Source organism: Microchirus variegatus (genome assembly GCF_963457635.1).
Source record: "Microchirus variegatus genome assembly, chromosome: 13".
NCBI lineage: Eukaryota > Metazoa > Chordata > Actinopteri > Pleuronectiformes > Soleidae > Microchirus > Microchirus variegatus.
In genome coordinates, this window is record NC_139814.1 from 17,210,918 (window position 1) to 17,223,610 (window position 12,693).

General features: G+C 40.3%; 1 protein-coding gene across 1 annotated transcript; it reads left to right on the forward strand.

The window, feature by feature from the left end:
- Positions 1-840: 840 nt before the first annotated feature.
- On the forward strand, positions 841-5,437 carry trappc3 (trafficking protein particle complex subunit 3). The gene is made up of 5 exons (XM_083899943.1): positions 841-989; positions 2,143-2,240; positions 3,107-3,206; positions 4,429-4,611; positions 4,712-5,437. The coding sequence occupies exons 1-5, from the start codon at positions 948-950 to the stop codon at positions 4,829-4,831; spliced, it is 543 nt and encodes a 180-aa protein (XP_083756069.1). The 5' UTR covers positions 841-947; the 3' UTR covers positions 4,832-5,437.
- The last annotated feature ends 7,256 nt before the right edge of the window (positions 5,438-12,693 follow it).

The following is a 12,693-nucleotide window of genomic DNA, read 5'->3' on the forward strand; positions in this document are numbered from 1 at the left end:
CTCCCCCACAGCGCCCACTGTCCGAGCCGAGCCGGCTTTAGTCAAACAGCCTCCTGGATGACAAAATGAAGGCAATATGTGTGTGTGTGAGAGAGTGAGAGAGCGTGTGTGTGTGTGTGTTTGTGTGTGCAGATGCTATGCGCTCTGTCACTCTTCCTCCTCAGTGTGTGTGTGTGTGTGTGTGTGGAGAACAGCGTGTTTGTTTCACCACGATGGGATGACTGTGTCTCAGCCAACCAGCAGAGGTGGAGGAAAAACCCACGTGACTGTTCAGAGTGAAAATATGATGTTAACTTTATTGATGAGTCCTCCTGCTCTCTCTCTCTCACACACACACTCTCTGAGATTGGAGCAAACTCATACATAAACATGTTCAAGCTACAATAACCTGCTTTATAAAGACATATTTCCTTGTCAATATATAATAAATACTGTCTACTTGTGGTCAATTGTGATAAATAGATCTTATAATAAAAATAACAAAAAGTATTCTTATGTTTCCCTCCAAGACGCTAGATGGCGACGAGACAAGCTGTCAATAGTCCAGACACCGGAAAAAGACTGAAGCAGCTGACTGAAGAACAACATCAAGCTAATGAGAATGTTCTGACGTTTTTCGGAAATAAAACGACTTATCCTTCAAAATAAAACTATAAACACACGTAAAGTACAAACATAAAACGCTATCAAAGAGCACGATATTTCTAAAACTAAATTTTTTTTCTGTATAATCCTTATATTCGTGCTTTGCGTCACCCCTACGAATCTTCCTCAATGATTGTTTTAACTTACACCGATAGCGGAAGTGAACAGTTTAGCTCACTTGACGTTGACGGAAGCGAGTGACTGTACCGGGGATCACGGAACTAGCTGGTTAGCCAGAATCAAATAATTAAAAAGGAATAATATCGAGTCGTCACCTGTAAAAGCCCGTAACACCGTCCACAATGTCCAGGCAATCCAACCGCACAGCAGACAGCAAGAAGATGGTAGGCAGCTTCTGTGGCATTAACACTCGCTCAATCTAGCTAGCCTTGTTAGCAACATGCTAAACGTAGCTAGCCTCTCCTACGATTAGCTGTTAGTTTGAGTCAGTTTGAACAATTTAGAATTACAACGAACACATTTGGAACAGCCGAATGCGTATTTAATGTGTTGTGCAACAATACCGGCGAGATCTGTCCTTTGTAGTTGTTTGTGTATGTGTACCTGTCAACAACTGAACAATTGCAGGCAACAACAGGCAATTATAACAGACATGAGAGCCTAACTATGCTGTAGAAGTTTCCACATGTTTGTTTATTTTTATTTTTTTTAAACACTTTTCAAGTAAACGCCGAAAAGCCACATGAATTATTCATTACCACCCATGTCATGACATCACTTTATCTGCCAATGAACAGTTTATTTGTGTGTTTATATGAGGGCCAATTTTTTGATAAGCACAGTTTAATTGGCTTTGATCCTAATTTGTACAGTTGCAGTGAGGACACACTTTTGTAATGAAAATCATCACACATATGGAGTGCGTGTAGTGTTAAAATTATATTTATAGTTTATTAGTACTTGCAATTTCAGCACCAGGAGCTGTCCATAATGGGGCACAATGTAACCTTAGGCCAAAACCAGAAGTCATATTCAGACATGAACCCCAGATAAAACCTGAGACTTCCTGCTCACATATGACGAATGCAGTGGGAAATGTGTTTATTAATCTAATGTAGGAGGCAGGACTTTTGTCTGGAATTTCTCCTGCTGCGTTCTCACATCATGCTGATGTTAATCTCTGGATTAAACTAGGGAGCTGACAGGAGGAATCTCCCTAGCAACTTGTGCATACTTTTGAACTCGCATGATAATCTACAAATTATATTTCAATACATATCTGAAAGCAGTATGTTACATACCCCAAAGCTGGCACCATAATATGTGACTCTACTAACACATAGTTGTAATTACTGTAACTGCATAAAACTAGCAATTATTGGTCACTGGTCACTATCAATATAACTTTAACTAAGTGTGTTCAGCATGCACACGGCTTGGTTTTCTAAAATGAAAGTCGAGGGCTTCCCCCAGAGCCATTTCTTCAGTTTTGGGCATAACATACATCATTATTTTTTTTCGCTGTTTTGCTTTCAGAACTCTGAGCTGTTCACACTGACTTATGGGGCTCTGGTCACTCAGCTTTGTAAAGACTATGAGAATGACGAGGAAGTCAATAAACAACTGGACAAGATGTAAGTATGTTCTCAATTTTGTTCCTTAAGGATGTTCCCGCTCTCTCTTCAGTCCTCAAACCTAAGTTATGTTAATCAGTTTATAATTAGAGGCAATATTTTTTATGGGACAAACCCAGGCCACTTCAGTTAACAAAAGAAAACTTGATATTGCTCTTAAAAAGAGCTGACTAATCCTAGGTGAATCTAAAACCTGCCTCTAACAAAACAAGAGAAAACTGAAAAAGTAAAAAGCTGTTGAGAACTTTTCTCTTCTTATTCTATTTTTTTCATTCCTTTGATGGTCACAGATTATCTGTTCAGAACATACTTTGGCACAAACTGGAACCCAAGAGATCACAGTAATGGGATTTTAATTCCTGCAGATTTATTTTATTTCTCTGCATCAGAAGTTCCCCAGAACTCATAATTTCCCAGAGCTTTGGAGAGTAGAAAAATGATATGTGTGTTTGAGAGAGCAGAAATGCCTCTGGAATGCCATAATAGACGCAGTGCTCCAACACAATAAGATTCAAATACACTGATCTGTTGACACGTCAGGTACTTTGGACTGGATGTACTTTGCTTTTTTTCTGGTTGTCCAGCAACATTAAGCTCTGTGAGATGAGGCTTGTCTTATCAGGCCTTCAAAGGCAGTGAGTCTGCACTGCCCACTCTCCCAGTTGCCAACCAAGTGAACAAACATAGACCATGTTTGGATCAGGATGGCTGTTAGGATGTGTTGACTTCCAATCATAATATTCATCATTTTGTAGTGTGTGAACCACAATTTACTTGGTTTACTACTGGCATCAATTCTTAATGATGCAGAAGAGGCAGAATGACTTATCCTCCTTTCTCTTTTTCTCTCCACTCGTCTTTCTTAGGGGTTATAACATCGGAGTGCGTCTCATCGAAGACTTCCTGGCACGCTCCACCATCGGCAGGTGTCAGGATTTCCGGGAAACAGCTGATGTCATTGCTAAGGTACATGTTATTTGCAAGGTTCCAGACCAGTCAAAGCGTGACTTTGGATTTCTCTCAAGATTGAAAAGAGAGAGAAAGAGGCAGGACAGAAAAGACGGATTACAGAGCAGAATAACATCCAAAAATGATCAGAGAAAGCAGAGAAGAATGGAAGACATAATGATTGGGACCAAGCAGATGAGTAAACTCCCAGAAAGCATTACTCTGCATTTTCCTGAATTTGAGGCCAAGATCACATTCCTCTTTGTCTTGATATTGTTACATGTAGAAGGAATGTAATCTCATATTCAGGAATGGTGCTGTGATATCCCTTTTCTGCATTATCTCCTTTTTATTCATGGTCTGAAACTTGAAAACATTTTAAAACTCATTATGATGGTACTATGTCATACTTCACCTTCCTTTATCCATGGTATGGAAAGCTGGAAGGATGCAGGATGCTCAAAGGCTTGTTCACGTGTTCAGCACTCCAGCTGTTTTCTACAGTTGCTGCTGCTGCTCAAATGGTCAGTCATAGCACAGATGTAACCCTAAACTAGCCCACATAACTGGCTCATGGTCGTGAAGTGAAGGGAAGCCTCACAATATCACACAACCTGTTGCCAAAAATAGTTTCATGAATTTCCTGTTGTCTGTGTTTCAAAATATTATTTTTTTAATTCATCGCTGGAATACTGGGTGAGCAATTCAAAATCTGCCCAGTGCCACATCATATTGTAATCGATTGAAGTGGTTATGCTGGAAGTTATGCCCGCTTGCTCGCTTTATAACAGCATGGTCGACTTTGGCGTTCATCATGTGGCAAAGTGCTGAAGAAAAACAGGAGCAACAGACCACAGTTACCAGAAAGGTGTGTACAGATTATACTGTTTGTATTCTAGTATCATAGACTAAAGGCATCCTGCAACTGCTTCACAAGTAAGGTGATGACCCTTAAAGTGAATAAACGTAACAGTATGTCCATCCTGAACCGGAAAATAACCTTTAATTCAGAGGACAGAGAGTTATCCTTTAGATCATTTTAGTCTTGAGTAATCAGCAAATCTGTAGCATCTGCATTTTTTTTAGTGCAAGAAATCTTGTAGATCAGGAATTATATGATATATTAGAATGTACATTGAATCGTATTATTAAAAAGTTGCTGAAGAAATATTTAAAATTGTAGTTGCACTGCACTGTTTTATTTTGTGTCCTCTCCTCTCCATATTGTGGCATGTGTTAGGTTGCCTTTAAGATGTACCTGGGAATCACGCCCAGTGTGACCAACTGGAGTCCGGCAGGAGATGAATTTTCCCTCATCCTAGAGAATAACCCATTGGTAGATTTTGTGGAGCTGCCAGATAACCACAACACGCTGATTTACTCCAACCTGCTGTGTGGAGTTCTCCGAGGAGCTCTGGAGATGGTAAAGTCATATACACAATATATGCATATAAACTGCAATAAATGACGGCGGAAGGCTTTTCTGTGTCGGTGTTCTTGATGTGGTCATGAATCGGTTTCAGGTCCAGATGGCGGTGGATGTGAGATTTGCCCAGGACACTCTGAGAGGAGACAACGTTACAGAAATCCGCATGAAGTTCATCAAAAGGATCGAAGAAAATCTCCCAGCAGGAGACGAGTAATGGTAATGAAGTTGTTCAAGGAACACGTTCACTTACAGACTGAAAGGATGAATAAACCGAGCTCAAAACATCTTAACTTTTTCCTTTTCTTCTTCTAAAATTCTACATAGTGTGAGAGTTGTAGCTCTCGCATTAAAAGGAAGGAATCAAGTTTGATATTATGACACTCCCCGCTTTCAAGTATCTTCATCTCTCATTCTTTCTTTGTTGTTGCAAGAAGAATGCCAGGAGTTAGAAGAGACTATTGAGATTCATCCCTGAGAAACGAAACACTGTACACACAACACACAGAATCATAACATGGCTCTACTTTGCATATTTTATGGATGACATAATGTTTTTTTTCTTCTGTATCCGTGGTCCAATTGGAGACTTTCTCCCTAATGATGGCAGGCAATGGGAGAGGGGGTAAAAGAATGCTACGGACCATTTATCTGTCACCATCCCCCATGGGAATTCACTTGGAAGCATATTCACGTGACCAGTGTCATGCTGTCTTTGTGGTGGAAAGTCCTAAATTGTAATGTTTGACTTGTTTGTCCCCCACCTTTCATTTTTTTTTTTTTTAAATCAATCTTTATTGCTGCCAATTGTCTGGCATGTTAATTTATGTAGATCCATATGTCAAATAAATTCTTCATATTTGATGCTCCTTTTGTGTGATGTGAAAGACTTAAAAACAAGCCTGTTGTTGGTGGACCTGGAACACACACGCACATACCATGTGTCCTCTGCGCCACCTTGTCAGTTCCGCTTCAGTCTGCTGTGTGAGTGTTATCCCCTTGGATTACCGCAGGCACTCTGCAAAGACAAACAATAACAGACCTAATTTGTCTCTTATGTTTCTTCAGGCTACATTGGATTAATCTGTGTGCGGTTGCATGTGTTTTCTGTGTGTGTTTGGGTGTTCTGGTTGTCCCACCTGTGAATGTCTTAACACCGCCCAGATGTAACGAACACAACATCTCGTTTTAGGTCGGCTGTACACCTTGTCAATGACTACACGAAAATCTGGATGCTAAGGGAACATAAAGCACTTTCCACCCCGTTTATGAAAACAATAACTAAAGTTATGGGATGAAATTGTCAGATGGGGATTTCCTTTTTTGAGAAAATCGCTCAGCTATTAGCTTCTGGAAACCATCAGACTCAAAACATCCTCTTTTATAGCTGCCATTACATCGACCCATTGCTGCCTTTTACAGCTTTAGTATTATGTCATGTTCTCCCAACCGCCACTAGAGGTTGCTGTTTACATTATGTTCCTTAGCTAGAGGCTGCATTGTTCCTTACTATATTATGTGGCTTACACAGAGTTATGTGCTTGTAGCATTTGATATTGTAGTAGAAATGGGAAATTCCCATATCTGTGAGATGAGTGAATCAAAGATTCTCATTCAGGAAGCAACAGACAATTTGCGGTCGCTGAATAATGCGTGCCCAATTCCAGTGCAGATTCTACACATTACATTCCAGTGGACAGAATGTATTAGGATGAGATTTCTTAGTATTATACACTATGCTTTAAGCCTCTGAATTCTTCTGTCTAGGGCAGTGTTCATTTAAAAGGATAACATTCGGGAGCATCACACAGCCTGTAAGCATACGGTATCTATGCACCCTATAGATCTGTGATTTGGACGGTGGCTTTAAAGAGCCTCGGGATCTAGTTTCTGTGCAGAAGAAGCTCAAATGTAAAATGACTTGGCAGTTGACGGCGAACGGACAGATGGGTTTGTGTATTTTGTGAAAAACCTGTATCACTTTGCCATATGTTCACAAGAATTTGACTTGACAGCAGCGCACACATACACGGGTACGCACACATACACGATACATGGAAGCCAAAGTGAGGACGACTTTATTACTAACAGAGTACTCAAAAATAGATGTTAATACACACTGGAAGGACCTCGTCCAAACACCCACATAGGTCATTTTCTTACGTCTCGCCGTGTGTCTGCTGAGACTTACAGTATGTGTTGATTGTTTTCACAGTTTTATCCATTAAAGACGTATTAAGGCTACAAACAAACCTAATGCTCTGTTATGATTTCTCATAACCTGCGCATCTGCGATTTTAGTTCCCTTTGCAAGTTTGCAGATGTCGTTGCAGAATGAAACCACTAGACAAACTTAAAAGAAAGCACGAGGAATTGCTTTTGAAGATGCTGTTTTTGTGTATTGGTTTTTTACCGTTTCTTTTCTCTCTGCACTCGCATACTTGAGCGGCAAACCTGCTCCTTGATTTGTCATTTATTTTTTATATTATTGTTGTGTTTCTGTGTAACAGAAAAGGACAAGAGGCTAGAGAGTAAGATAGAGGCAGATGATCTGCTGTAGCAGCCCCTTAAGGGAGAAGTGGAAATAAAAAGAAGATTATTTAAAATGTCACTTATTGTATATAATTGTATATTTTTAGAATGCTTAGTTCAGGCAGACCTGGAAAACAAGTAGCAAATGTTGTGGGCCCGAGACAATGCACTCCAATCTGCTTTAAGCCCGCTAAATGTTACCATGTGGCCTTTATGGGAAACAAATGTTGAAAGGCAGGCTGTGACAGTAAAGCCCAGTGCACAACCTGGTACTGACCTGCACTTATTGAATATTGCATCCTTTCCTTCCTCACCTCCACTTTATTTAATCAACTGTTTCTTGCTTGTTCTGTGTTTTACTCATTCCATCTCTAGTAATAGTTTGCAAGTCTCTAAATCAGAGTAAGATAGTCGACCTGTTGGGGAACATCCTCTGTCTGAAGGGAAACGTGTTGTTGCTCAGGTGAGGTAAGGGCTGACGAAGTCACCCAGGGTTTCCAGAGGTTACCGGAGTGTGTGTGTGTTTTGTTTGGTCAGTGGAAAGAGTAGAGACGACAGCAAGATGGACAGCACTCTTTAAAGAAGAGAATGCAGCGAGTCAGCAAAAAAAAAGAAGAAAAGACTCCTGTTCAGACAGCCAGAAATATGTTCTCAGGCAGTGGAGCGTTTGGATGAGGTGCTTGTTTTAATGAGCGTGTCGCTGCAACTGAAAAGATGCTAACATGAACTCAAGATTTGTCACATAATTGATCGGCTCGACGCGGTGAATTTTGTTTCTCATGGTTTCTTGTGAGTAAACACCTCAGTAAATGAAGTGGATTTTCTTGTGTGTGGTACGTGTGACTTGATTTAGTGACAGTGTGTGTGTGTGTGTGTGTACCCGCTTAAATCTGCTCCGGCATCTGCGATCCATTTGGAATGTGAATCATCAACCACTTCCAGACAAACTGTTGAACACTTCCTATAAATATCAAAAGTCAGACATTGCTCAGCCATTTAGCACGTATTGCCCGTCCAATAGAAAGTGAGAAAGTTTTTAGGCCTCCCAAAGTTATGTGTGGCTCATCAGTAGTGTGTGAAACACATGGAGGTGGAGGAACAAAGAAATTCTCTCTCTCTATACTAGTAACTATCCAAAAATAACAGTACAATCAATAAAGTGGCTTTAATTTGCGAGCATTAGGATCAATTTCAAAACAAAATAACACAACGGGGGTCGATGATCCAAGTTCACAAACTTCAATAACGCGTGTCCACCATTAGCCTCACGCAGAGCGGTACACCGGCGACGTATGGAGATCACCAGGTTGTCGATCGTGGAATGATGCACATTCAGTTGTGTTGCCACGGCTGTAACGCTCAACCCAGCACTCAGCATGCCAATGGCATCGCTTCCTCGGGATTTGTTACATCTGTGGCATATTCACAAGTGACAAAAGTCCACATTTTGGTGTGCCCTTTTATTGACCAGACCATAAGGAGTGTCTGTGTGCTGGTCACGCATATTGACCACCACTCTGCCATGCTCCACGACTCTCGTGAGTTGAAATACTCAATCTGAGATTGTAGTCAATAGGAGTGGCCAAGTGACACTGGACTACTGGGTTTGAGCAAAACACTTCATTCCATAAACAAATGCATCAAGAATCTGAGCAAATGTCATGACATTCTATTTTTATTCACCATTTCAAGTTTGTGCGTTTATATTTTTGTTGAGTATATATATATATTCAGCTGACAGACATGTCAAGCTGAAATTGGTTCGAGGCCAGGTCTCCTTTCTGCTTCCAGGAGGGTTTCAGTCGGAGCCCTGGAGGATGCCGAGCCATTTAATGCCGTGTTTTGAGTTTTTCCTGCTTTCCTTTCTTCCAGGCTTTTTGGACGGGAGCTGCTAAGCTGCTTTCACTCAGCGTCCAATTTCCTCCTGCACCTTTGTTCTCCGTCTTTTCTTTAGTATCTGTTGAAGAGGAGTTTGTAGACGTTCCTGATGATACCCGCTCCAGATCCTCTTCATCTTTGTGCCTCATTTTCCCACAATGCATTGTCTTTTTTCCCCTTTTTTTCTGACCCTGTAGTCACTTGGAGTTTGAGTTTTTTGTAATAGCAGCAAAACGTGCCAGTGAGAAAAATGAGTAGGAGAGAAAGCAAAAGTGTCAATTTCACATAGGTCGGTCCAGAGGGCAAACAGCACATTGGACTTCCCACCAAATGCACATATGTACACATATATTTATATTTGTCCTAGACTGTAACAAGTATGTCAATTCCAATTGAAAAGCAGGAATGTGAAAGTCCTGGTTTGCCCTGGACTAAAATCAAACCAGGCTTCCCTTCCAGAGCACTCTGGTGCATAGAGGCTGCACACCAGCTGCACTAGACGGGATATCTCTCCTTACCACTGCCAAGTATGTACTACTGTCTGTGTGTGTGTCACATTAAAGTCAAAACAAAACACACTATACACTAGACACTTCATACACACACTATTCCTGATGAAACATGTGTCCCAAACAGGCCGTTTATCGCACTTTTAAAGCATGATCGTATCACAGCGTGAATCGGGACACCAGCGCAGAGGCTCTATGTCTTCAACAAGTCTTTTATTATTCTCCCCACTGCAAGCACTTATCACTGACTGTGACTGTAAAAGGTCTCCATGTCCAATTATGGAGACGAGACATTTCAGGCCTCACTAGACTGTTCATTGAAAACCCCTGAAGCTGTCATTCTGGAAAAGGAGACTGAACTCTGAAGAGTAAATTGGGACTTACAGCAAATCCCCATTATAGGAAATATCTAATGGGGCATAATTAGCTATATTTTTATCCACAGTAAATTAAAAAATATCCTATCTTAATAAAAACAAACTCTTACCTGCTATATAGCGAGAAAGAAGAATTTGTAATTTGTTATAATTCATTATTGACAGCACATTTTGTGTTTAAACTACTGGGAAATCTGCAAAAATGAATTGCTACATGAGAGAGCTGCAGCTTATTGTGTTAGCATTCACTTATCAGTGCTGAAATTATTATTTTTTATATATGTTATATATATATATATATATATATATATATATAACAAGGAAATCACAAAAACCTCATAATTTTCTCAGCATGGTTTGACTTTTGGTGAGTAATATTATTATTATAGACTAATCATTTGCACAAATAAGCCTAACTTCAGCTGCTGAAGACACATTTTGACATTTTTTGGGAAGAAAATATTAAACAACATGACGTTGATGAAAATTGTTCATTGCTAGTTAGTGTATTATTTTCATTAGGTGTAGTGTTTCTCATCACAGCATCTGGAGTATTGGTGATATGTTTGTCCAACTATAAACTTATTTACCTGCTGGGCACAGACACAAAGGCCTTTGGGGCGATGAGAGATTGACGTAATGGGTCATATTTATCAGTCAGACTAACATGCACAGAGTGTGCGTCTTCACTGATCTACGAGGATTAGATGACAGTGAAATTAAAATTGCTGATATGTTATAGCCTGAAAAGCAAAGAAATGGCATGAAGCTGTGTCCCGTGCTTCCTGGTTTGACCTTACACTGTATGAATTGGGAAACAACGGTATGAGAAATACAACACATGCTGCAAATATATGTGGGATTCCTAATGGGAGTATATTCTCAAATGGCAGTGTCCATTCCAAAGAACTGTAGTTGAATGTTCAACTTTGGCCTTTTCCAATTCCCTTGCCGATGTCATGCTAAAACTCCTTTCGTATTTTTTACGGTCTCTAAAATTGCGAAGTTTGTATCTTGCATGCTTACATATACTCGACTGGATGTGTGTGTGTCTGCTTCGCCTATACAACTCCCTCTGAGATCTTGTTTCTCATGCAGTGTGGAGGTGCTGAAAGCGCTCTCCGCGGGCCTCATAACGTACAAACCTTTTTCCAATTAGTCAGCCAGGTTGTGTTCAGTGGTGCTTAAATCTACTGTAAATCTGGCCCAGACAAAACACCCACTGGTTCCAGCTCCAAAGGGACGGTATCGCGAGACGAGGTCGGAGGAAGCTGTCAAAAGCTGTGTAACATTTTGTGAGATGGCTTAAGGGCCGCCGTGTAAGCGTCAGCATTAGTTGGCCAGGTAGAAGACGCACGGGTCATATGGGTTGGTTACATGCAGGATACAATTCTGATCTTTGTAACCAATGTACAACCACGTACATGGCTACAAGCAATTGTTTTCTTACTGGACGGTTCAGAGGTATGCCTCATGTCAGCAGAACAGGCTTTTGTTTTCAGTAGCTGATTGTCACAAAGTAAGATTCTCTGTGTTTGTTCATCCCTCCAGCCACTGTCATCTGAGCACACTGCGGTTTAAGTTTCACAGTAACTATGAACCAATTTTGTTAATACGTCGGGAGACCATGTAATTATTTACCATTTCCCCCTCCTTTATTTCTATGAAAGTGTTTCTTTGATTCAGAAATGCGACCACAATCAGTCAAACCAAAATTGTATTCTTAAAGGAAACAAAGGAAAGTGAAACATAATGACAGAAAACAATCTGTTTTCAGAAAACCACATTTGGTTTCCTTTTCACTCGGTATTCAGCACACACCACGGAGACGTTTTTAGTGAACATAAAAGTCTGTGAAGCTGACTGAATGAAACCTGGATGTCCTTAGAGACGTGCTTTGGAAGACAAACCCGTGATTTCAAACGTGAGGGAGGATCCAAGATTCACATTTGTTTCTTTACTTTTATCTCCACTTTTTCCCCTTCTCTGTTTTATCCGGTTTTTGCAGGTGTGAACAAGTGCGAGTAGACGATGATGATGTGAGAGCGATGACGACATGTATTTTCCGAGATGGAATGGATGAGCCTTTCTTTTAGGAATTATGTTTATCTGGCACGAGTCACCATTTCAGGACTTAGTTCATGAGCAGTGGGTCAATTTCACAACCACTAACAGAAAATGACACACCTGATTACATTTTTTTTATTTATTCCACTCAATATCTAACAAAAAACAATATGTATTTGCTATTTATTAGTAAATTAGTAAATGTGAAAATATGGTATAAAGTGCAACAAATAACATTACGGTTGAAATGGCTAAAAATCTGCTGCACAGGCTGTTTAATGGTTCCCAGAGGATGAATCATACTCACTCTGTTGATCCCCTAACGTTTCCTGTATCATATGACGTGTGGTACCACGATTCAATTTATTTCTACACAGAAGTAAGGGTTCCAAAATGGTCCTTCTACAAGGGCTGAGGTTCTACCTGGAACCATTTGCTTTCCTTTTTCAAGGGTTCTTGGTAACACTAATGGTTTCAGTAAGAACCCTTATAGAACCCTTTAAAACCCCTTTCCTAAATTAAGGGTTTTAAAAGGGTTCTTGGTGGAACCGTCCAAAAAGGTTCCAGGTGGAACATTTATAAAAAGGTTCTACTTGGAGCCAAAAAGGGTTCTCATACGAGGACAAGCCAAAGAACCTTACATGGTTCTACTTAGCACTTTTTTTTTCTAAGAGTGTAAGTCAAATATCATGTTAATGGTGTTACTAAAAACATTT